Source organism: Centruroides sculpturatus, unplaced genomic scaffold, assembly GCF_000671375.1.
Source record: "Centruroides sculpturatus isolate CEXI.00-Female unplaced genomic scaffold, Cexi_2.0 scaffold833, whole genome shotgun sequence".
NCBI classification, from domain to species: Eukaryota; Metazoa; Arthropoda; class Arachnida; order Scorpiones; family Buthidae; genus Centruroides; species Centruroides sculpturatus.
Window position 1 is genome coordinate 194,021 of NW_019385052.1, and position 25,704 is coordinate 219,724.

At 29.6% G+C, this 25,704-nt stretch overlaps 2 protein-coding genes across 2 annotated transcripts in view; one reads left to right on the top strand and one right to left on the bottom strand.

Moving 5' to 3' along the window:
- Positions 1–1,629: 1,629 nt before the first annotated feature.
- Positions 1,630–11,646, top strand: LOC111633968 (caveolin-1-like). The gene is made up of 4 exons (XM_023378627.1): positions 1,630–1,853; positions 6,589–6,899; positions 9,585–9,827; positions 11,546–11,646. The coding sequence occupies exons 2-4, from the start codon at positions 6,591–6,593 to the stop codon at positions 11,642–11,644; spliced, it is 651 nt and encodes a 216-aa protein (XP_023234395.1). The 5' UTR covers positions 1,630–1,853; positions 6,589–6,590; the 3' UTR covers positions 11,645–11,646.
- A 761-nt stretch (positions 11,647–12,407) lies between these two features.
- Positions 12,408–25,704, bottom strand: part of LOC111633973 (A disintegrin and metalloproteinase with thrombospondin motifs 9-like) — a 46,869-nt gene continuing 33,572 nt past the window's right edge. Inside the window, exons 25-51 of the mRNA XM_023378631.1 lie at positions 25,212–25,439; positions 24,985–25,146; positions 24,720–24,902; positions 24,476–24,646; positions 23,334–23,546; positions 23,114–23,249; positions 22,857–23,040; positions 22,553–22,689; positions 22,280–22,476; positions 22,100–22,193; positions 21,770–21,896; positions 21,473–21,680; positions 21,198–21,362; positions 18,909–19,073; positions 18,496–18,801; positions 18,254–18,424; positions 16,811–17,038; positions 16,584–16,745; positions 16,319–16,501; positions 16,075–16,245; positions 14,933–15,145; positions 14,713–14,848; positions 14,456–14,639; positions 14,152–14,288; positions 13,879–14,075; positions 13,692–13,792; positions 12,408–13,616 (exon numbers count right to left, since the gene is read on the bottom strand). Coding sequence (XP_023234399.1) covers positions 13,697–13,792; positions 13,879–14,075; positions 14,152–14,288; positions 14,456–14,639; positions 14,713–14,848; positions 14,933–15,145; positions 16,075–16,245; positions 16,319–16,501; positions 16,584–16,745; positions 16,811–17,038; positions 18,254–18,424; positions 18,496–18,801; positions 18,909–19,073; positions 21,198–21,362; positions 21,473–21,680; positions 21,770–21,896; positions 22,100–22,193; positions 22,280–22,476; positions 22,553–22,689; positions 22,857–23,040; positions 23,114–23,249; positions 23,334–23,546; positions 24,476–24,646; positions 24,720–24,902; positions 24,985–25,146; positions 25,212–25,439 — 4,554 coding nt within the window. The 3' untranslated portion in view covers positions 12,408–13,616; positions 13,692–13,696. The remainder of the gene's footprint in view (positions 13,617–13,691; positions 13,793–13,878; positions 14,076–14,151; positions 14,289–14,455; positions 14,640–14,712; positions 14,849–14,932; positions 15,146–16,074; positions 16,246–16,318; positions 16,502–16,583; positions 16,746–16,810; positions 17,039–18,253; positions 18,425–18,495; positions 18,802–18,908; positions 19,074–21,197; positions 21,363–21,472; positions 21,681–21,769; positions 21,897–22,099; positions 22,194–22,279; positions 22,477–22,552; positions 22,690–22,856; positions 23,041–23,113; positions 23,250–23,333; positions 23,547–24,475; positions 24,647–24,719; positions 24,903–24,984; positions 25,147–25,211; positions 25,440–25,704) is intronic.

Sequence of the window (25,704 nt, forward strand, 5' to 3'; positions counted from 1 at the left end):
TTAAATATAATTAACTCATTCTAAAGTTCATTTACTTCATTCCACAACTTAATTGGCCCATCTGGATAAACTCTAGCACTGCAATTCATTAATTATGGTATGTAAAGCCAGGTTGATACTTGAGAATACAGTTTTATGATCTGTTTTTTTTTTAAGTTATAAATAATAATAAAAAATATGCTATTTTGATTTGATATTAATGTGAATTATTTTAAATGCTATAAATAAGTTTAGGAATGTGTTTGGAAATTATTTCCTGCATATTTTTTTTTTCTCTATTGAATTTTAAAGCCTTAAGTCTTAATTAGATGAGTAATATAGTATTTTAGTTTATTGTTAGGCTGTTATAAATTGATCATGTTTTAATTGCTGTTGTTATTAAGTTAATATAATTAAATTTACTAGTTATTATATTCAATTAATTATTATAAAAAATAATTTAAAAAATATTCTGAAAAGTTTTAATTCGCCATACATCACAGAGCGAATTTCAGGCGTGGAAAAAAAAATGAGGTTCAAAGCAGTAAAGTGCCGGTGACATCATCGACCACAACCCCCGAACGTCACACAAGAGGCGATTAGTACACTGTCCGATGTGTCTTACTATACGCATCTCTCCCCTATTAAATCTAAAATAGTTTTTCACTTGATGGAGTTAAGAGGCTTCTTTGAATTCCATTAAGATTAATAAAATAATTAATAATTATTACATCTCCTGGGAGGAAACAGTCGAACAATGGATGCTCAAACCGGTTTCTACTTTAATCCGGTTTCGTGTTGGTTTATTATAAATTTACTCCCTCGCGTTTTGTATATTTTGTAGAAACAATAAAAAAGAATTTGTGACATTTCGAGTAAACTCCAGGGTGAAAAAAGGGGGAGTGACGTATACTAAGTATGACCTTTCCCATGATGTCAAGAATCAAAAGATCGTTGATCTTAAACATGAACAAATTCTAACTTTTATCTCAAACTTTCCTTTACATTAAATAATAAAATATATTTCCCTTTCGATAGGAAATACAGTAATTATTTTTAAAAATATATATATTGAATTATTTTAAATGTCTATGATCGGATTAGGGTTAATCTGAGTATTTAATATTAATCAGTGAATAAACTTAAAATATTTTTACTTAAAATATATTATCTAAAGATTTTATATTTATATTAATATTTATAAAATAATTAATTAAAAATTAATTTTATTTTATTAAACGTTTTAACCTTATTACAGTTATATTAAAGTATAAATGACGCTAATATGGATTTTAAAAAAATTCGTTTAATTCACGAAATCGAATTATAAATATTACATTTTTACTTAAATAAGTATTAAAATTTAAAAAAAGAAGATATAAAATTATAAATTAAATATTTAAAATTGCGTCACATCCGCCATTTAAATTTATAAATAAAAATTTATTTTATTATTAGAATAATATATTTTATTACTTCCGTAATCATTTGCATGTTGGAAATATGAAAACATTTTTAGCGTTAATGTGGTAAATTCTGCTAAAAGATGAAGAATTTTGAAGAAATATTTTTCTAAAATTTCTCTAGCGAGAAAGCGTAAACAAGAAAAGGGGCTTCTTTGCAGCTATCCCATTCGGAACCCCCGCCGAGGATGGTATAATAGAAAGTAGTTGTGAGAAAGTCTTTTGCCATACATCAGCAGGTTTCTCACGTCCCGTCAATTGCTACTTTAGCCAATAGGAGAGAGGATTGGTGGGGTCTTCTAGTGCAATAAGCGGGATTGCAGACACAAGCTCATCTATTGGCTGTGGTTGGCTTGGTGACTGTTTGTGGCTTGCTAAGCGTCAGTTTAACTTTCTGTTTGAATCGTTGAGGTAAGTTATATATTTTTTTCTATTTTACACTTATTAAAAATTGCTATTTTAAAATTAATTTTGATTTTCCTTCAAAATTTTCTAATGCTATCTTGAGTGCGTGTTTTTTTTTTAATTTAGTATTTAGTTTCCGCTTCAAACCCCCGAGGGTGATGGGCCGTGTAACAGAAGGCCTCAAACCGTACAAGGGGTCGCGAATGCCACGCCCGAAATACTGCTCCTGTCACGTAATTTTAAGCAATTGTGGTGTGTAAAACTCCCTTTGGAAGTCGAATCTCATTGTTGCGGACAGAAGCTATTTTCGGGAGTCCTGCGATCTTGGAAGCGCCACGCCTTCCCTCATTTTTACAAAAGTAGTTACCTCTCGCTACTCCAACGGTTCGCATCGCTTGGTGTGTAATGCGTGTCGCACGAGAACCGGGTGGACTAACAAAAAAAATCACGTGATACCGGCAAAAAACGTAACTTGCGAACCACTCACTGTTCCCTCTTTACGGTTTTATTACCCGGATCGAGTCATTTACTCGTAGTTACATTCGGACTTGTCAATGACCTCTGCAAAGTCCCTGAACTTCTCCCCCGAGCAGAAGTTTTCTAGGGGAGGAAATATAATCCCTTTCGGAACAAATTTGTGTCTGCACGGGAGGACATGTGCGTTTCATCATTTGTCTGAATAAAGGTCATTTCAGGATTAAACTGCGCGTTTCTGGCCTTTCTCTCCTTACACTCGACAACTATCCCCCCCCTTACAGAGGACCTCATTGTTAAGGACAATGAAGTTTTCTGTGTTAGTTAAATGTTACTTTCTGGAAACATACGAAGAAACGTGAAACGTCTGTAAGGAGTGCAGTGTCAGTATCATTTTAAAGAAGGTACTCGAGGATTGTGTAATTTAAGTTTTGATAGGAAAGAATGAACACTTGTAAAGACACCCAATCGTATAAAGAAATGCCTCAATTAAGGCAATTAATGTGGATTAAGTTAAACTGCTTGGAATGTACAATTCGGCTAATCGACTCTCCAGCGGGGTGAGGAGATTATTATTATTATTATTATTATTATTATTACGATTTTTTCCCTTCTACGGTTCACGTGACTCTTTTGATATCATCCCACATCTTTTAGATTGTGTAGCCCACGCGACTATCCTCTCAAATAAATCAATCAAGTGATTAGTAATCTGTAAAATATGCTGATATAACTCATTTGGTAGCAGATGTTCAAATTAATCTCGAATTATCGTATCTCATCGATGCCCGAAACGTAATGAAAACGTGTACTAGAAACAAATAAAACTTTTAAAATGTTGCTAGACTTTAAAAAAGACCTCTGTGTTACTTTAAGAAAAGCTTTCTCGCACTGTTATAACCCCGTAAAGGGCCCCTTTCCACGTGTCTGAAAATTCCCCCCATTCAACTGAGTGACTACCATTATCGGCTATGTGGTTTCTTCTACTGTTTCACTTATTTCAGGAAGAAAAACTCTGCTCTGAAAGAAATACTTTGTAACCGTTTCCCAGCACAACCGAACGAACGATTCGGGAGTGGTTCCGTTATGAGAGTCGATCACGTGTACCGAATTTAATGATGCAGTACAAGATTCAAGGAGCTAAGAAAAGAGGTTGCCGATAAGCACATCTGCTTTAATTATATTTTATTTATTTGGCTTTTCATCGAACGTCTCGACTACAAATAAACATGGCTCTTACAGAGGAAACGAGACAAAAATAGTATCCTTTCAGCAGCACGCGAATACTTTGCAAATACTCACACCTGGTATTAGTCTTTGCACATCTTTAAAGGACAGATAAATTTGTTAGTTATTCTTTCAGAAAAATTCCACTCGCACTAATTACCGGGAATGGCCTTAAATAACTCGATTTTGTTTATTAGTTTTTCGCGCTAAAATTTATTTTCGGTAGGTTTTTGTATTTTTAGAGCGTTAGTTCACGTGATTTTCTCGTTTATTTTTTTTTATACTTTAAAAAAAAACCCCCAAGAAGCACCCGCGAATTACTCTCTTAAAAAACCTTCGCATAATCCACGAAATTCTCTTGTATGCGTGTAAATTGTTACTTCGAACGCAACTTAGAAAAATCACGTGACGAATTCGACCCATGCAAATCAGAAGAGTCGAATTCGTCACGTGATCCAAGAACCTATTCGATTTATTTGATTAATCGCGCGATGACATCTTCAGGTGTTTAGCTTCAGTGCATTTCGGACATGTTATCACGTGACTTTCAATTTTTGTTAAGGTTATTCTAAGCGCTACTAACAATGCGTTACTAAATATTATTTATATGCGTACGCATATTAATTTGGTCGATTATCAGAATAATAGAATACGTAGAAAAGCTACGAACGTACAATAAATATCGCGTGACTCGTCAATGGATAATTATATAAATATACAGTTTTTGAAGAAAATTTTCCCATGCCAGATAAACTAGTAAACTTTAAAAACTCCCATAAAACCGTAAAAAATCATTTGTGCATCCGTTAAACATCACGTGACTGCAAGCAGCGAAACAATGCTCCAAATCACGCGAGAAAAAAAGGGTCAGGCCGGGGAGGAAGGGGGGAAAAAGCGGGTAAGAAACACAATAGCGAATCCAAATCACCCGATTGCTTCAGAAACTGTTTATCAATATTGTTAATTGATACGGCTCTGTTTAATCGCGTGACCGTACGTAATGAACCTGTGTTTGAAAGAAAGAAAAAAAAGAAAAAAAAAGAAAAAATAGAGTCAGTTCACAAGCCTGCCTACATTTAAACTCACGCATCACTGCTAGGAATTAACAGCGCAATTCTTAAACGTGGCCTTGCACGTATCCTTATCAAATCACGAAATAACTATCAGTTTAGAGTACAGCATCACTATATTTAGCACACAACAAGAATCGTGGGCGTTTCCTTAAGTGTTTTAAGCTATCTGGTTCTCGTATCTGTACAATTGAGTATCCTCGACGTGATGCTCTTCAATCACGTGAAGTTTTCAACGAGTGCGCCTTCCTATGAATTCGCATTTTAAGTAATGGCGATCGGGAAAATCGCAGTGTAGAGTGATAGATACTTTACACGTAACAGTATCTTCGTGAGAGAGATGATTCTTTCAAACCGCTAATGATATCTTTCTCTGTAGAAGGATGCAAAAAAGTAGTAGAGCATGTGGTTGGTGACGTGTATGCATGGTCAACCACTTGTTTGCACCCTAACAGGCATTGAAGTAATTAAATTTCTGCGTCATATTCGAGTTTCTTGGTCATTACACCGGTTACTTCCTGTCTTTTCACATTTAAAACTTTTGTATCTCTTAACTTCCTCTATAAACTTGGTTAAGTGTGTTACTTTCGCTCGCGACACGTGACTCGTTAAAGGTCGCATAGTTTTAAAAATGTGAATTTTTTTATTTATTTATTGTATACTGATACGTCATTAAATAACTTCTTAAGATCGCACTCGATCAATCATTCGATTTATAAGTTATGATCAACAGTTATGCAATTTGAAGAGTGTGGTGTTCTTGCGAATATTTCGCATTCTAAAGGGCTTAAGTAACGTTTGGTTCTCGCTCTAACCTCCAATGACGAAAGGAAGAATGTGCACAAGAAATCCGAGCACATTCTGTAGATAGGGGGAAGCTATTTCTTACATTGTTTTTTGTTCTCTGTTTTCCAGCTACTGTTTAGTATTGAAAGCAGCTGTCATACATAGAGTTAGGTTTCATACACTAAAGCACATTCCCAACTCTCTTACAAAGCCACCAGGATAATCTGATATTTCTGACTGATAAAGAAGTAAATTTGATTTTTTTTCTATGTGTTAAGCATAGCTAGAATTACTTTGATACATCGTAAACACTGCCTAATCTTCTGATTTGTTTATGATAAGAGTTTTTGAACCTCTTCTCTATTCCAGATGTGATGTATCCCACTTTAAAATGCCGCTAGCCACTTTTTATGCCAGTTGTTTTTATGGTCATATTTCACACTTCTATGTGTCAGATATTTTTATAGTTGCCAGTTTAAATATAAAATTTTAATAATTAATCCATTGCTTGGACTGTGGAAGGCATTACGGAGCAAACAGTATAGTTGAAAATGATTTTAAAAAATCTTTACTCCTCAAAATTGTAAGAACTAATCTCCTAATTCATCATTTTAGTTACATTTCCGATCAAGATAATATCACAAAATATAAGGAATAAAGAGATTAAACTTTCGATAGGGATCTTTATTTATTTTCATGCACGTGACTAGTATAACAGATCAACAGCGTGATACATCTTTATTTATCCCTTATATATTGTTGATGGAAATCATAATGTCGGCTATAGAAATCAACAATTTGACGCACGAATTAAACCACGCACCTGCCCGTCTCCATTAATTAGTTAAACTATTCTTAAGTTAGAGGGTGACTGACTTTTATCAACATAAGCTCCCCCTTATTATCTTTAACCATCTTAATTAGCATCAAACCGCACAATGCTGTGTGTATACGTGTAATTCAACACATATCGTAGGTCCATAACTGAACAGAACCCCGGGAGGAAACTACAACTGGCGCTTTGTTGATTTTTCAACGAGTGTCCGGTGGCGCCCAGTCTATTGTGACTTCAAGTTTCTTATTCTTTATCTCTCTATTAAATGAATCGAATCAAATTGTCCTCTGTTAAACGATCTTAATAAGAGGTGTGTTCGCCTGCTCGACTCATTTATTTTGTTTTTCAGCCATGGAAGACATCAAAGAAAAGAGATCGGAATCCAAAACGAAGCTAAACGAATCCACTCTTCCTCTTCTGGAGGATTCGGAGTGCGTTGAAGGTAAGGAAAAAGACATCGAATTGAAGTCTGTGGAGAAAGAGGAACCCAAAGACAAGAGTGAAGATGAAACAGGACAAGTGGATGGCAAAGAGATGGATGGAGAGAAGAAAATAAGAAAGGAAAAATCACACAAGAGGAGCATTTCTTGCGCAGAGACCATGACAGCTGGCCTTAATTTGCTAGATCGAGACGAAAAAAGAGTCAACGACCATGTTAATGTAAGTTGAAGCATTAGCGCTTGTCCATAGCTCTTGTCAAGAATGAGGTCATTCGGTTATCGCGATATTTGCGACGCTCTGCTAATTGCTAATAAGTGACGCGTGTGTTGAATTGTTGGCATTTTGTAGCAACCACAGAGGTCGTCTCATGTTTCTGCATATGTAAATAAGCATGAATCTCATCGTTGCCAAAGGAAGGGCTGGCGATTTCTATAAATTTTACCCAAACTTCCAAGCCGAATAATTTAAAAACGTGTATCTAAATCAAGGAGATATTAGCTAGCGGAAACCCCCTACCCTACATACTAAATTTGTAAAGAATCTTCTTAATTGCACTCTAACTAAATGAAGATTAGACGTCACAGTTGTGCCATTTATCATTTTCTCTATAATTAATTTCCGTCGAACAGTGGGAAATGTTGCGGGAACGAAGCCATGTCGCCCTCCTAATTTATACTTTCCTTCTTTTAATATCAACCGTTTTTCCAAATTTTGCAAGGAGCTTTCGTATATAACAAAGTCTATGCTGTCTTAATTAGGAATTTTGCTTGTTAAATGTAGAAAAACTCCATCAAAAAATAAAAAAAAGAAAGGATAATAGAGGCGCTTAATTATATTCCGAGCAGGAAGAGAGTCGAAAAAAATATTAGATTAAAAGTCTCGATAAAAGAGGGAAATTGTTATCTGAGATATGTATGAAGCCTTAAAAGTATGGAAGATATCGGGCTTGATAAGCAGCTATAAGGTGATTCACTTTTGAAGTCAAAAAATGTAATATTTTTTCATTTGTTTCTTGGTGAATAGAAGAATTTTCTTCAATTTTATAAGCTTAGAATATAAATAAACAATATATTTATTTAAATCACAAGACATAAGTGTATCCTGAAATTTATTTTAAAAAATTCAAGAGCATCGCTTAAGAGTAGGGAGGCCCTTTGATCGGTAGAAGGGGTCTTCTTGGAAAGTGAGATTTAAAAAAAGCAGTTTAATTGCTTGAAGTAAGGTAACTTCTTAAAGATCTTTCTAATCTTTCTTGGAAAAATAAAAAGATAAAAAGAATATATTTTGAAATTTCTGAAGTGTGGGGAGAGTAAATCTTTTAAATCTCTTGCTTTTCGTGAGTGTTGCAAAGGCGTTTAGGTCCCGAAAACAGGATTAGAAACGTGTTGGGAAAAGCTCCTAACTGGAATTATATAAAAATAGAACATGCCAGATCGAATAAAGATAGGAAGCATGTATTTTATCCTTTGTTAACGATTGCATTTTGCCTATTGTCTTAATATCGACGAAGCTGCACAATTCGATCTATATCTGAAGAACAATATTGTAATATTGTTTCTTCCTACTATAGAAATTGCGCGCTATAAAAATAAGATATCATCGCAAATTTGCGCTATTGTCGCACAAAGCAAAATTAGTTATTAGGATTGATCCATCATATTTTGTCGTCGTAAATAATCCAAAAGAATTTTAATTCTCTTAACTCTTCAATTATATAGCTTAAAAAAAAATATATTATGCTGTATAGGGTTGTAATACAGAATCGATTTCTTCTCGAGTCCATGAATAATTCAAGAGAACGATATTCGTCATCCTGGAACGACCCTCTGTAGAAGAAAACCTGTCTTCAACCTCCTTTCGTCCGGAAGATATTTAGCCCCCAGATATATATATATAAAAAATAAGCAATTTTTCTATTAGCTCCAGACATGACCCAAATCTAAGAAAGATGACTCATGTTGTTGGTTGAGTCATATTGAATGATCGTCCCTCGGGGCTGAGATCGCATACCATGGCTTGTAACTCCCTTCTATCACGGTTTCTAATCAAGACTAGAGGCTAGGCTGGTTTGCAGACAAACAACTTCCATTCAAAAGGCCAACTTGAAGAAGAATGAAGTAAAAGCTCCGACAGGATTCCTTGTTAAATAATACTATACAAGTTCTTTTGATGTTTCTTCCCGTGATCTCTCCACCCAGATTAAAGCATTTTGATGGGATAAAAACACCTTTCAGATGGGTTTCAAATGTTGTAGAATCTTTTCCTTTGTGCAATGTTAGAACTACATCATTTTTATGTGCTTAGAATACGATTTAAGTATGGTGCGGTTAATTTAAACGGTTTGCAACAATTTTAAATTGAAGACGGCTTTTACACAACTGGTTTTGGTTAGAAATCACTTGCAAAGTTTATACAAACGTTTCGTTTCTTTATATTACTAGAGAAACAGAGCCGCTAGGGAAGTTTCTTTAAATTATAAAATATTTGCATTTTTGCATATTTAAATCCGTTTTTTTATAATCCCTTCTTCAGCAATGTAATTTGTATAGATAAATTGCTGTATCCGGCAATAAAATTCGAATACATAAACGTAAATTATGCACATATTTTAGCGTTTTTCAGTACGGTATGAATATTGCTTTTTGTATTTTATTGCATATTGTTATTTAAGATTAAAGTTTGAATCCCAAGAACAGAGTTCTGGAAATTTTCCCTTCGATAGTCATTGCACATGGACTAGAACTTAACGATTTGGGTCTAAACTAAATGCATGAATAAAATTTAATGAATCGAAACCTTTGATAAAAAACTGAAAAGCACTGAAACTTAAACGCACTTCTAAATTGATTCACTTCAACCGGAATTGTCTGTTTTGTATGCTAAAATAACATATAATTTTAATAGTTGGTGTTTGAAGACGTCTTGGCCGAGAGCGATGCAGCTCACAGTTTTAATGGAAGCTGGAAATCATCTTATATCGTCTTCACAGGAACAAAGCATTGGGTATATCGAGTGTTGACTGCATTGATAAGCATCCCCTTCGCTCTGGTCTGGGGTCTCATCTTTTCGATATTAACTTTAATCCACGTTTGGTTAATTACACCAATGCTCCAAGTTCTTGAACTGGTCTTCTTCCCAGTCAGAAAGGTAAATATATTTAAATTACAAAAACAAAAATTATAATTTGATACTAATACAGCATGATTTTAATTCCACATACAACTATTTTTTTAATTTCAGTTTTTTTGTATTGATTTTCAGGGAGAAATACCAAAGATTTATGATAATTTTTTTTTTTTTAAATTAATGCTTTAATAAGCCAAAAACAGCCCTTTATAAACAGAATTGTAATAAATTTCCTACATAAAATGAAACACTAAAAAAAATTAAACTCATTCCTGACCTGACAATGCCTAATTTTTATACTCTATCATTCCTTTAACATTCTAGAAATATTTCAAAGCACAAGAATTAAAATAACAGTGTTCATAATTGAATAAATTAAAATTAATAAGCTAGCATCATATTATTGTTATAATTTATGTTAATTTTCAGCAAGGCAATTTATCTGAACATTTAAGGTACATTGAATTTATTCTGTAGTATTTGAAATATAAATGAACACTAAATTCTTAACATGGCATTTAGTTATTAAAAAAATAACAATAGTGATTCCAAACAATAGGCTTGTGAACACAAAATAAAAAAATCAACATTTCCCAGAAACATATTCTAGTATTGCATATTGTGCAATGAAATGAATTTATCATATCTTTAAACAAAATTAAACAATCAAAGATTTTTGATATAATTATTTGTCTCCAAGCTTTTTCTCTCCCTGGTAACTTTTCTGCAGATGCCTATCTTTAAACATTAACTTACTATGGAATAATTATTTTAAAAGTGTACTGAAGTGCTGAAGTTTAACCAAAACCTGCACATATAAATCACTTTTTTTGAATTTACAGAATGTAAATATACTAAAATTCTCCACAGTTTAAGTTTCATATAATTATTAATGTTCTTGACTGAATAACAATACCATAAATTATATTTATTAATATATTGATAATTTATAGCATTAAATGTTCTTATAGGATGATAAAGTGAATAGTGTAGGTCTATAGAAATTTACTTTTCAAAATAATGATTGCATGAAATCAGTTATAAACAACAGTGCATATACAGTGTTACCTTGGTACTCGAACTTAATTCATTCCAGAAGGCTGTTCGAGTATCGAATGAATTTTTCCCATAAACAATAATATAAATTAGATTAATCTATTCCAGACCCCACCCAGAAAAACACACTTACAAAGCATTTTAACAAGAATTCTACAAACCTAGCATGCAGAAATCATTAAAAAAAATACAAAAAAAATATTAATTTTACTGGATTAAACGGGAAGTTTTTGCATATTTTTAATAGCTGTCGTTACTTAGCTCAAATGTGTAATTTAATTTTAACAGTTGCTAATTTAACGCATCATTTGCTAGTACCAGATTCTATTATTTGTTTAGAAGTTTATCTTAAACTTTTTGCATTTTGTTTGAATAAAATAAAGTCAAAATGTCTGCTGATAAAATGCATATCCGTCATATTATGCTTTATGAGTTTTGTAAAAGATATAATGCCATATAAACAATAAAAAAAAAATCATAATGAGAAAGATGCACCTAACTTCAAATATGTCAAATGTGGTTTTAAGCTCCAAGTACCAAGCAAATTTTTCCAAATATGCATTCAAATACCGAAATTGTTCTTGTAATGATGTACCACTGTATTTAAAATTTGATAATTTAACAATTTTTAAATAAAAATATTATATTTTGAAACTAAATTTTTTCCAATTTATCTGTCTTAGGTGTGGAGTGTAATAATACGTGGTGTACTAGATCCCTTGTTTCAATCAGTGGGATTGATGTTTGGAGCTTTTCAAAGAAATAATCCTGTGGAAGCATAAAATCATCAGAAATCATCATTGGTCATTGATCAACAAAATTTTATGCTCAAATATGCTTCTAATATTATCTTTTATACTACCAACAGTATTCTTTTTTCTATATTTAAGGCTAAATAGTATTTGTACTTTGTACAATCAATATTCAGCCTCAAATATCAACCAGGAGGGTGAAATGGGAAATTTCATTAAATGGCTGAAATATAATACTCCATTGTAAGCTATATGTTTCAGTGTGCATACAATATTTTGTTTTTATAAAATGATATTCAATAAAATACTTGTACAAATAATTCCTGTTTTGTTTGATTTCTGTAAGTATTATTTTTGAAATTCAACATAATTTTTACTATGCACAGTACCTTAACTAAAACAATCTTTCAATAATAGTATTAAAATGCAAATTTCTATATTAAAAATGTTTTCTTCATGCATGTGAAACATTGTTTCCATATAAATATATATATCTTTAAAGTACAGTACATGATGTGTGGAAGAAAGGAACATATAAATTATTTGATTCAGAAAGTTCACAAAACTCAAATTCTTCAAATTTACAGATATATTTGTAATATTAAAAGATTCCATTGATATAGAAACAGACACTAATTCTATTTTTAACTAAGACTTAATGCATAAAAGCATATATTTTGATATATATGTATTTTTTTAAACAGTTAAATTAATTTAACTGCACACTTTTACTGTTTAAAAATAAAAAAAGTTATGTTTTCTTTACAAAAAAAAAGAAGCACAAATAAGCAATAACAAGCCCCTACAGTAGGGGTAAGAAAGTTTAGTTGGTCCATAGATTATAAATACATAGTAGTTTAAGTCACAAGGCTTTGTACATAATATTTACAAATGAAAAACTATATAGTTTTTACATTGCTTTTACAGATAGTTAGTCATCTTATTTAAAAGCATAAAAAAGTACTATTTCTTTAAATACCAAATCTGCTTAATTTGTTAATCCAATTTTTAACTTCCCCATGATTTATGTGACATCTGTTAGTTCCCCTTGTCGAATAGTGGCAGTGATCAGCAATGTTCCAAAATGACAAAGCACACATTGAAGCACGAGACAACAATGGTAAACAATAAAAATATATCTTTTAAGACATCCATTCAGCTGATATTGCTCTGCAGTGTGTTTTTGAGCTCGTCGAGTGGACGTCACTGTATTCTGATTGATAGCTGCCTCTCGAGGACTTTGATTTTTATAGATGAACAATCTAAACAAAAATGGCAGTGTACAAAAGAATGAATATAATTGAGAGATGCAAAAAGTAATTTTACAGCATACAAATAAATATAAGGCAGATCTTCTGATTCATGGCAATTAATATTTATAAACAAATCAGGCATCCAGAGGTAGTTATTTAACAGACTCTTGGTGTAATACTGGTCATTTCAATTTTTGCATTCATAACAAATATTAATAATCTATAACAATATCAGGCAAATAATTGTTTGGTTTTTTTTTAGCACCAATCTATTAAATTAGAGTTAACATAGTATAGATCCAGTCTGTTAATAAGTCGGCACTGAAAAGCTTCAGAGGAAGTATTATTGTCTTTGGTATGAGATTCGTGACTATTGATTATAGAACCAGATATTATTTACAGCCTACAATATTTCTATGATAATTTTAAAGTGTTCTAGGATGCCAATATTAAGATAGATATTAGAAACCAGTATCTTTTGTTGTCTTGGTGCATCTTGTTGACTGTCTTTCATTTAAGATGCTGTTTACAACAGCATATTTCTTTCAGATCTAGTTGTGCTTCGAGAATGTGTCAGTCAGCTGACAGTATGGATGAACACAATGCTGTGTGTTTTAAATATATATAGATACAAACACATTGAAAAAAATGGACTGATCATAGATGGAACAACAAAATGCTGATTTTCAGTTCAATGAACTATATATATATATATATGTATATATATACTGTTGGATCCTAAAATGAATCTGAAAAAAAAAAAAAAATTAAGCAATTATTCTATAGTCAAATAATGCAAAATAAAATGTAAATCAAATAATTACCAGAGTCAAGGAGGAGCAACATCCAATAATAATCCTATATTGGAATCTGGTCCACATTTCCCACAATATCCTCCACACTTTCCCTGAACCACTTGTCCATTCTATTGATTTTTGAAACATTTTATATTAATTTTAAATAAATTTTAATTATATTTTTATTTTGTACAGATTTCTTAATATTAATCACCTCTAATTTTTGAATCTTGGAAGCTGGTCGATTACCTTGCTTTACCCATCTTGTCTTTGGAGAAACTATAAATCCTGTTCCCATTAAATTAATAGAAAATCTGCCCTGAGGACAATGTCTCATACTGTAACAATCACCAGATTCTCCATAGGGTACCTGATGTCCATGATGCGTTTGGCTGAAGGTAAAATCGTGAGCTAAAAATTTAAATTTAAAATTGTAAATTTTTGAAAATTGCCAATATATATATTTGATAATTTTTAAAGTTCTTACTCATAATTTGCAATGAAGTGATATTTATTCCAATTCGAAAAAATGTAGAAAGTCCTGCTCCAGCTCGGTCATCATTTATGCATTCACAATTATCCTGACGCATACCATTGTGAGGACATGTTTCTGGTTTCACTAACCTGAACATAATAAAAATGCAAATCAGATCTCAATAGTAAAATGAAGAGAGTCTGCATGATTATTTCTTTTGATTATGTTAAGTCATTTCATTTTACAAGTTTAAATAGTGAACAAAAGATAAAACAAATTTATTTTTTATTAGTTAGATCATTGTTAAATACTTTACCTTTTATCATAAATTTCTGAGTAATTATCACCTTCTCCACTAATAAGGGTGATATATTCTCGTGGACTACTTGTATTCATTCCAGAACAATAAACTCTCACAGAACGACCTCTCACTTGTATTTGATATTCTCCATCTTCCCTAATATTTCTTCTTTGCAAATCACTACAACTAGTGGGTGTACCTAATAATTTTATAAATTAAATTTTATATTTTAAATATGACTAATTTTTGTTACAGATAAATTTAGCACATACATGGTTGTTTATTGCAATTTCTTCTTCGCTTTGGTTTTAATGACATTTCACATCTCCTTTGGGGAATTCGTTTTCCATGTGAATTTATACACTGCACTTTTCTTTTTTGTTTTCCTTTTCCACATTCATGTGAACACTATTTTTATGGATTTAATTTAAAATTATCTAATTTTGCTTGAATGTATTTTAGAAATGATTGATCTATTTGATTTATTCTTACTTCATTCCATAATCCAACCCTCCAATATGTATTACTATCACATCTTCCTAGATTGCATGCTTTAACATCTGTTGGACGGCTTTTTAAATCACACCATGGATCTCCATGTTTAGAAGGTTGAGTGACACTATTGGGATTCATCCATCCATAGTGATTCAGTTGGTGACATGTAACTTTACGTTTCTGTAAGCCCTTTCCACAAGATTCAGAACACTGAAATTATATTTTATAGAATATAATTAAACTAAAAGTAAAACACAGATAACTAGATAAAATTCTTAAATTAATCTAAAAATAAATAATAAATGATTTACTTTTACATAAAGTAATACATAGGACCCATACATGTAATCATTCACAATATAATTTCAAATTTTAATTTTATATTTCTTCTTAAAAGTAGCCATGAAATAAATATACAAATCTTGATTAATTTTAAGTGTTAAATACATTTAATTTATTTTTTATCAAAAACATTCAAAACAATATTGTTCACATTTAAAAAAAATTATATTTAATATCATTTTCTATATAAAAAAATAAATTGAAGATACACTAAAATGCTTTTATGATAAAACATTTATTTTTTAAATCTTACTCATCAAAATAACTTAAAAGTTTTATTTTACACTAAATATATGTAGATTATTATTTTGTTTTGGATTTAATAATTTTGAAATTCTTTATATTCTTACTTTAGATGTAAGTTTATAATATAATCTACCTCATTAGAATGTTGAATTGAAAAAATTTGAATGTAAATGATTTTTAATAAAGACTAAACTTAATATATTTAAAAATCTGTTATGTTAAAATTTATTAAATGAACATTTCAAATAAGTATATTGGTGTTGAAACTCTTTGGGGCTATGTAAGTTTCATATATTAACTTCATATAACTGATACTAAATATTTTATTTATGTTGTATTTTTATTTTGAATTTGTGTATCCTCGATTATGTGAAACTAATTTACAAAACTTATGAACATTCCAACAAAATCTTTTTGTGCATAGATTTCTTTTATGATTCTGAAGAAAAAAATGTGACAAATTCTGAAATGTGAATCAGATCAAATAATGACTTAATTCTTATACAAAAAGCTGACTTAATAATGAATTCTTTAATATTATGACTACATACCTCAGACCAATCTTCTGTTTTCCAGACATAAAAAGGACACTCTGTTCCTTTACATTTTCTAACAGTTCGAGGTTTTTTAGTAGTGCATCTTTTATCAGAGACGATAGAATGTCTACTATCCTGGCAATACACATGTCTGTATTTGTGTCCTGTACCACAGGATACATTACACTATGAAATTATAAAAATGTTAATATACCAAATATTAACAAATCTCTCACTTAACAATATATGTTATTCTTACTTGAGTCCACTGTTCTACTTCCCAACGATAATGAAGAGAATGTGTGCAATGGTGTTGGTTACATTCTTGTCTAGTGGAAGGTTTCTTATCAAAATCGCAACGGTCTTCAGATAAATCATTTTTATCTGCAGTTTGGCAGTGAACTGATCGTATTTGGATTCCACCCCCACAACTATGACTGCACTATTTAACAAAAGTTTTTCATTTAATTTCCTTGTTAATTTTGGATATTAGACTTAAAACTAATTTCTAATGATCAACTTACCATACTCCATTCACTAGTAATCCAACTTGGACAAGGATCATTATTACATGATGAAACAGTTGGGGGTTTATGATGCAGTGAACATTGATTACTAATATGACCTGCCTCATCATAACAAGCAACTTGTCTTCGTTTTTGTCCTTTTCCACATGATTTTGAACACTAATAGAGAAAAGTATTTTATAATCTACTATTATTTACATTTAATTATCAAATAAGAAACATACTTCTCCCCAATGTCCAGTTCTCCAGTAAGAAACACCTTCTACACTATTATGGGAAATATGTGGAATTTCAGGAGCTTGAACAGGAAGAATATCACATGGTGAAATACTACATAGCCTTTCACTTGCTGGGCGATTTGTTTGATCACAATCTTGATCTTCTTTTTTCTCATTATCTTTCATACACATTACTGTTCTAACAGATACCCCTTCACCACATGTCACGGGACACTGTAGAGGTGAATATTGATAAATAAAAATTCAGAATTCTACATTCCTTTGAAGTTTACATATATATATTTTTTAATTTTTCACAAAATTTATTTTTGCATAATTAGTAATTATTTTATGGTAGAAAGATAAGATTAGTTTTGATTAATGTAGTTTTCTATATTACTGTTAATATGAATTCTGTTAGTTTGTCAGGGAAAAAAATATTCAAAACTTGTAAAACAATATTATAAATTTTATTTACTTTAAAATGTTACAATTTTGCATATTTTAATTTTTAGAATGATAAGGTTAGAATGTAAAAGTTATTAAAAGAAGATAAACAACTACAGTATGAACATTCAGAAGTTAACACAGTTAAAATTAACAATTGAAATACAGCAAGTTTGATCATATTTCTTAATAAAAACATTTAAAAATAGTAATTAATAAATTATAGGATGGTCAACTTAAATATGACTTATTTTATCAAAGAATGTAAATCACATATCACATGTTCTGTTAAAATTTATTTCAAGTTCCACATAACCAAGGTCAGCTATTAGGATATTTATTACTGTTCCTAATTATAGAATTTACTGTGTCAGTAGTAATTCAATCCAAAGAATAAATGTTATTTATATTTTAAATGATGTAAAAAATATCATTTGTATGTTGTTAGTTTATTAATTTTGAAATTGAAAAATGATGAAAAGACAAAATCTAAAGCAAATTTTGTGGTAAATAAAGAAACATTTTTATAATATTTGATCATATTTATTACATTTTGAATAAAAGCCAAAAACTGTTATTAAAGGCATTATTACTACTGACAGTTTTTCAAATTTATTAATCATGTAATTGGTATATTTCACATTCTTCTTAGAATATAAAATCAGATTTAAGTTGTCATCAGTCCTAATATATATAAGTTATAATGCACAAATAAATATTGCTTAAAATTCCAAGCATCTGATTGGAAATAATTATATTTTTCTAAAAAGTTATTTAATATTTTCATACAAATCTTCATAAATATTCTTTACAAATAGTACTTCTGCATAAAAGTCTTTGTGATAAAATTACTGTAATAATTATTTAGAAGTTAGTTTTCTGAATTATATACTTTCATATATAATAGAAACATTAGATTTTTATTACATTTTAATATTTATTGTTAGAGCAAGGTGTTATACTTGTTATGTTGTTTAAAAATAGACAAAGAAATTCAATTACTTGACTCCATTCTCCAATTATCCATTGCCCGCATGGTTGGACTTCACATATTTCTAATACAGGTGGCTGCAATGAAATATCACACCTAGAGTCATGGAGTACCTGTTTTCTGATTGGATTATAACAAACAATTTGGCGTTTTTTGATTCCTCTTCCACAAGTTACAGAGCACTATAGAATAACACAGGATATTACTAATTGAATATAAAATACTTTTATACTGATATTTAATATCTGCTTACTTCAGACCAATCTCCAGGTTTCCATTCAGCATTTTCTGGAGCTTCAGTAGTGGTAAAGTGCCTCTCAGTTGTTTCTTCTTGAACTAATGGCAGAGGAAGAGGAGGCAAATAATTATTACTTGTGGTATCAGTAATTGGTTCCACAGTGGTGCTAGTAGTCGTGGTTGTTACACAAGATGGAAGGCGGCATTCTTTATTGGAACTCGGCTTAAGTTTTGTATCACATTGGTCGTCATCAACAACTTGACTATCCAATTCACAATATACTTCACGTTTAGAATATCCTTGACCACAACTTGCAGTACACTGAGAATAAAAAATTTCATAAATAAAATAGATTCTTTACATATTGCTGTTTAAAGATGGAAAGATTTAAACAATATTCAGAAATTCAACAAATATATCAAACTTACTGGTCCCCAGTTACCAAATTTCCATTGTGCACAAGATGCCATTTGACATTGTTCCTTGTGAGATGGCACAGAGGTTGAATCACAAAATGAACCACTAACTACTTGATTTATATAACGGCACCAATATGGTCTATGTCGTTCCCCTGTGCCACACGTCACAGAACACTATAAAATATATTTTGTATTTTTAGAAATGGCTCAACACAATAGACTTTATATTGCCATTTTTGAAAATCAAAATTTAAAAAAATATTAATAAAAATTAAAAAAAAATCCTTTTAGAATTAATTTATCTGAAAATTTATTGTGCACAAAGTTTCAAAGATTATGATTACATGAACTGTATGTAGATTGTCCTTGATTAATGGAATAGATACAATCCTTAATAGTAAAGTAAGTAAACTATCTATACAGTGTTTAATAATGATCTTTGGAACTGTGTTATACAAAAACAGTGGTGTAGAATAAAAGTTATCTATAATTAATAAACTGCATTAATGTGCTAATTAAAAGTACATTAACCAAGGACTATTAATATTTAAAATAGTGAAATTCATCTAATTTTTTGCATGATGATGATTTGCATCATATTGTCATAATTACTAAATACTTCAATTTTCATAAATAATTCATCTAATTTTNAAACATTAAGATTATTAGCTTATTTCGTACTACTAACTCTTGTATCGTATTATATTACAGTATGTAATCTATATAACAAGAAAAGATTATCTTATGTAATGATTTATCACACCGAGTGAATAATCAAACACATTTGTAAATTTCTTTGAATTGTGTAAATTGATGCTTATATTGTAATAAAATCATTATTCAATATAAGCATCAATAACTTCAACAGTGAGATTATACAATTAATCAAATTATTGTCCTGATGCAATACATTATAAATTAATATAAGAGTGTAGATTATGTATTAAGCAGATAGTATATACTAACAGAAAATTATTTTGTAGTTGCAGTAATACATATATAAGAAAAATTATACTAAATCTGCTATACTAATCTATTCTAAATGTATTATTACTCTTTTAAACCGTTTATATTTTGCATTTATAATGAGACAAATAAAAAAAAATAAGCAAAGTTGGATCCACTTAAACAGGAAAATAGGGAATTTTTTAAAGACCATGTTAAAATATGAAAGAAAATTCTAATTAAAAAAATATTTATAAAGAACTATGTAAATACATTGAATACTGGTATCTTTGAATTGTAATGTAAATAATTTGATAAGATAAAACTATTAATTTAAAATATACTATTTAGCACATATAAATTCAGTAACATAAAAAGTATATATACTGGTACATTAAATATTAAAAATTATTTTAATGTACGAAGCATATACATAAAGTACTGTATATATTATAAATATATACATACACATACATAATAATCTCAGTTATAAATATACAGAAATTATTATAGTAATTTTAGTTCATAAAGAACTTTTTCCATATATTTGGGAATTACTTTCTTAGTTGTTTCCAGGGCTGTCAAGGACCTGCTATGCTTGTGGATAGTAGGATCTTTATCCACTGCATATATTTTTTGAACAAATGAAATACATAGAATGCTTGTTTATTAATTAGTAGAAGCAGTTGTAAGTATTTTATTTTATGTTAGTAAAAATAACATTAATTTTATATGGAATTCTCTATAAGTCCCTATGTTTTCTTCAAGCCTAAGAAAAAATTTCTAGCTTCCCTCCAATCTCAATGGCCCTATTTGTTTAAATACCATAAGCAATTTTTATATCAATTTAAAACATTTTCCACAAATTAGGGAAATTAAATGAGAAAATGGTTTATTAGTAAAATCAATAATGTATGATATTAGAAACTTGCTCAATATTTTATTCTGGTAAAAAATCTTTTCTGAAAAAAATAATTTCAATAAACTTATTTATATTTACAATGATTATCTATTTGGACAATTAATCTCTTATGAATCAAGGTTATTCTTATTTATGAAAGAGTAATTGCAATTTAAAACTTTCAAATTTTTTGATTGATAGACATTCTTGTCTTACATATCTAATTAAATTACACAGCAGGATTTTATCATTTAATTTTGTATAATTATTTTAATTATCAAAATTTAGCTATTAAAACTAGCTTCTTTTAAAAATATTAGCTAATTTGAAAATAATTCAAATGACATGCATTAAATGCAGTTAATTGCATTTTTATAGCCTAGATAAATTAATTTAAGTCAATTAACAAAGTTGAACATATTAATAGTCATTTAATATATATAATTAAATACCTGTGTCCATTCTCCTACTTCCCAATATGGACAAGGACCAGAATTACATGGCCTAGAAATGAGTTTGGCTTTACTATCACATAACGATTCAGACTGTGTCTCATTCTGTGCATCTACACATTTGGCAGAACGTGTTTCCATTCCTTGACCACATGTCTGAGAACACTGAAATTTTCATTAATATTAATTTAATATTTATATATTTATATATGTCTGTTTATCAAATCAATACTTATTTTTTAATAATAGTAAATATCACAAAAGAAATTTCTTACTCTAGACCATTTTCCAAATTCCCAATGAGTATTTGAACATGGTCCCTCACATTCTTCATCGTCTTCAGGTTTTGGTCCTAAATGATCACATAAGTTATCTTCAAGCATTTGAATGCCATCGTCAGACTGTTGTATACATTTAAATACTCTTTTCCTTGTTCCCTTTCCACAATTAGTAGAACATTCGCTCTTTTGTACCACTTGCCATCTAAAATAATGGTGTCATTCTTTCAGATAAAACTGAGCGATATAATAAAAATTATAAAATAAGATTATTATAAATCAATTTTTTTATACCTTAGAGAACATTGTAAATTACAAACTTGTGCAAGTTGAGGAGGTTTACGATTTTCTAGGCAATGAGCATCGTTCACTATTCTACGATTGTTTATTTCAACACATACTGGTTGGCGATATTGTTCACCTATAATCTCAAAACAAAATTCTGGTTAGTCACTACTAATTTCTTAAATTAAAATTAATAAGCAGCATTTGTTGTAGTATGTAAATAATAAAAATTCAAATAAAATAGCATAGTTTATATCAATNAAAAAAAAAAAAAATTAAGCAATTATTCTATAGTCAAATAATGCAAAATAAAATGTAAATCAAATAATTACCAGAGTCAAGGAGGAGCAACATCCAATAATAATCCTATATTGGAATCTGGTCCACATTTCCCACAATATCCTCCACACTTTCCCTGAACCACTTGTCCATTCTATTGATTTTTGAAACATTTTATATTAATTTTAAATAAATTTTAATTATATTTTTATTTTGTACAGATTTCTTAATATTAATCACCTCTAATTTTTGAATCTTGGAAGCTGGTCGATTACCTTGCTTTACCCATCTTGTCTTTGGAGAAACTATAAATCCTGTTCCCATTAAATTAATAGAAAATCTGCCCTGAGGACAATGTCTCATACTGTAACAATCACCAGATTCTCCATAGGGTACCTGATGTCCATGATGCGTTTGGCTGAAGGTAAAATCGTGAGCTAAAAATTTAAATTTAAAATTGTAAATTTTTGAAAATTGCCAATATATATATTTGATAATTTTTAAAGTTCTTACTCATAATTTGCAATGAAGTGATATTTATTCCAATTCGAAAAAATGTAGAAAGTCCTGCTCCAGCTCGGTCATCATTTATGCATTCACAATTATCCTGACGCATACCATTGTGAGGACATGTTTCTGGTTTCACTAACCTGAACATAATAAAAATGCAAATCAGATCTCAATAGTAAAATGAAGAGAGTCTGCATGATTATTTCTTTTGATTATGTTAAGTCATTTCATTTTACAAGTTTAAATAGTGAACAAAAGATAAAACAAATTTATTTTTTATTAGTTAGATCATTGTTAAATACTTTACCTTTTATCATAAATTTCTGAGTAATTATCACCTTCTCCACTAATAAGGGTGATATATTCTCGTGGACTACTTGTATTCATTCCAGAACAATAAACTCTCACAGAACGACCTCTCACTTGTATTTGATATTCTCCATCTTCCCTAATATTTCTTCTTTGCAAATCACTACAACTAGTGGGTGTACCTAATAATTTTATAAATTAAATTTTATATTTTAAATATGACTAATTTTTGTTACAGATAAATTTAGCACATACATGGTTGTTTATTGCAATTTCTTCTTCGCTTTGGTTTTAATGACATTTCACATCTCCTTTGGGGAATTCGTTTTCCATGTGAATTTATACACTGCACTTTTCTTTTTTGTTTTCCTTTTCCACATTCATGTGAACACTATTTTTATGGATTTAATTTAAAATTATCTAATTTTGCTTGAATGTATTTTAGAAATGATTGATCTATTTGATTTATTCTTACTTCATTCCATAATCCAACCCTCCAATATGTATTACTATCACATCTTCCTAGATTGCATGCTTTAACATCTGTTGGACGGCTTTTTAAATCACACCATGGATCTCCATGTTTAGAAGGTTGAGTGACACTATTGGGATTCATCCATCCATAGTGATTCAGTTGGTGACATGTAACTTTACGTTTCTGTAAGCCCTTTCCACAAGATTCAGAACACTGAAATTATATTTTATAGAATATAATTAAACTAAAAGTAAAACACAGATAACTAGATAAAATTCTTAAATTAATCTAAAAATAAATAATAAATGATTTACTTTTACATAAAGTAATACATAGGACCCATACATGTAATCATTCACAATATAATTTCAAATTTTAATTTTATATTTCTTCTTAAAAGTAGCCATGAAATAAATATACAAATCTTGATTAATTTTAAGTGTTAAATACATTTAATTTATTTTTTATCAAAAACATTCAAAACAATATTGTTCACATTTAAAAAAAATTATATTTAATATCATTTTCTATATAAAAAAATAAATTGAAGATACACTAAAATGCTTTTATGATAAAACATTTATTTTTTAAATCTTACTCATCAAAATAACTTAAAAGTTTTATTTTACACTAAATATATGTAGATTATTATTTTGTTTTGGATTTAATAATTTTGAAATTCTTTATATTCTTACTTTAGATGTAAGTTTATAATATAATCTACCTCATTAGAATGTTGAATTGAAAAAATTTGAATGTAAATGATTTTTAATAAAGACTAAACTTAATATATTTAAAAATCTGTTATGTTAAAATTTATTAAATGAACATTTCAAATAAGTATATTGGTGTTGAAACTCTTTGGGGCTATGTAAGTTTCATATATTAACTTCATGTAACTGATACTAAATATTTTATTTATGTTGTATTTTTATTTTGAATTTGTGTATCCTCGATTATGTGAAACTAATTTACAAAACTTATGAACATTCCAACAAAATCTTTTTGTGCATAGATTTCTTTTATGATTCTGAAGAAAAAAATGTGACAAATTCTGAAATGTGAATCAGATCAAATAATGACTTAATTCTTATACAAAAAGCTGACTTAATAATGAATTCTTTAATATTATGACTACATACCTCAGACCAATCTTCTGTTTTCCAGACATAAAAAGGACACTCTGTTCCTTTACATTTTCTAACAGTTCGAGGTTTTTTAGTAGTGCATCTTTTATCAGAGACGATAGAATGTCTACTATCCTGGCAATACACATGTCTGTATTTGTGTCCTGTACCACAGGATACATTACACTATGAAATTATAAAAATGTTAATATACCAAATATTAACAAATCTCTCACTTAACAATATATGTTATTCTTACTTGAGTCCACTGTTCTACTTCCCAACGATAATGAAGAGAATGTGTGCAATGGTGTTGGTTACATTCTTGTCTAGTGGAAGGTTTCTTATCAAAATCGCAACGGTCTTCAGATAAATCATTTTTATCTGCAGTTTGGCAGTGAACTGATCGTATTTGGATTCCACCCCCACAACTATGACTGCACTATTTAACAAAAGTTTTTCATTTAATTTCCTTGTTAATTTTGGATATTAGACTTAAAACTAATTTCTAACGATCAACTTACCATACTCCATTCACTAGTAATCCAACTTGGACAAGGATCATTATTACATGATGAAACAGTTGGGGGTTTATGATGCAGTGAACATTGATTACTAATATGACCTGCCTCATCATAACAAGCAACTTGTCTTCGTTTTTGTCCTTTTCCACATGATTTTGAACACTAATAGAGAAAAGTATTTTATAATCTACTATTATTTACATTTAATTATCAAATAAGAAACATACTTCTCCCCAATGTCCAGTTCTCCAGTAAGAAACACCTTCTACACTATTATGGGAAATATGTGGAATTTCAGGAGCTTGAACAGGAAGAATATCACATGGTGAAATACTACATAGCCTTTCACTTGCTGGGCGATTTGTTTGATCACAATCTTGATCTTCTTTTTTCTCATTATCTTTCATACACATTACTGTTCTAACAGATACCCCTTCACCACATGTCACGGGACACTGTAGAGGTGAATATTGATAAATAAAAATTCAGAATTCTACATTCCTTTGAAGTTTACATATATATATTTTTTAATTTTTCACAAAATTTATTTTTGCATAATTAGTAATTATTTTATGGTAGAAAGATAAGATTAGTTTTGATTAATGTAGTTTTCTATATTACTGTTAATATGAATTCTGTTAGTTTGTCAGGGAAAAAAATATTCAAAACTTGTAAAACAATATTATAAATTTTATTTACTTTAAAATGTTACAATTTTGC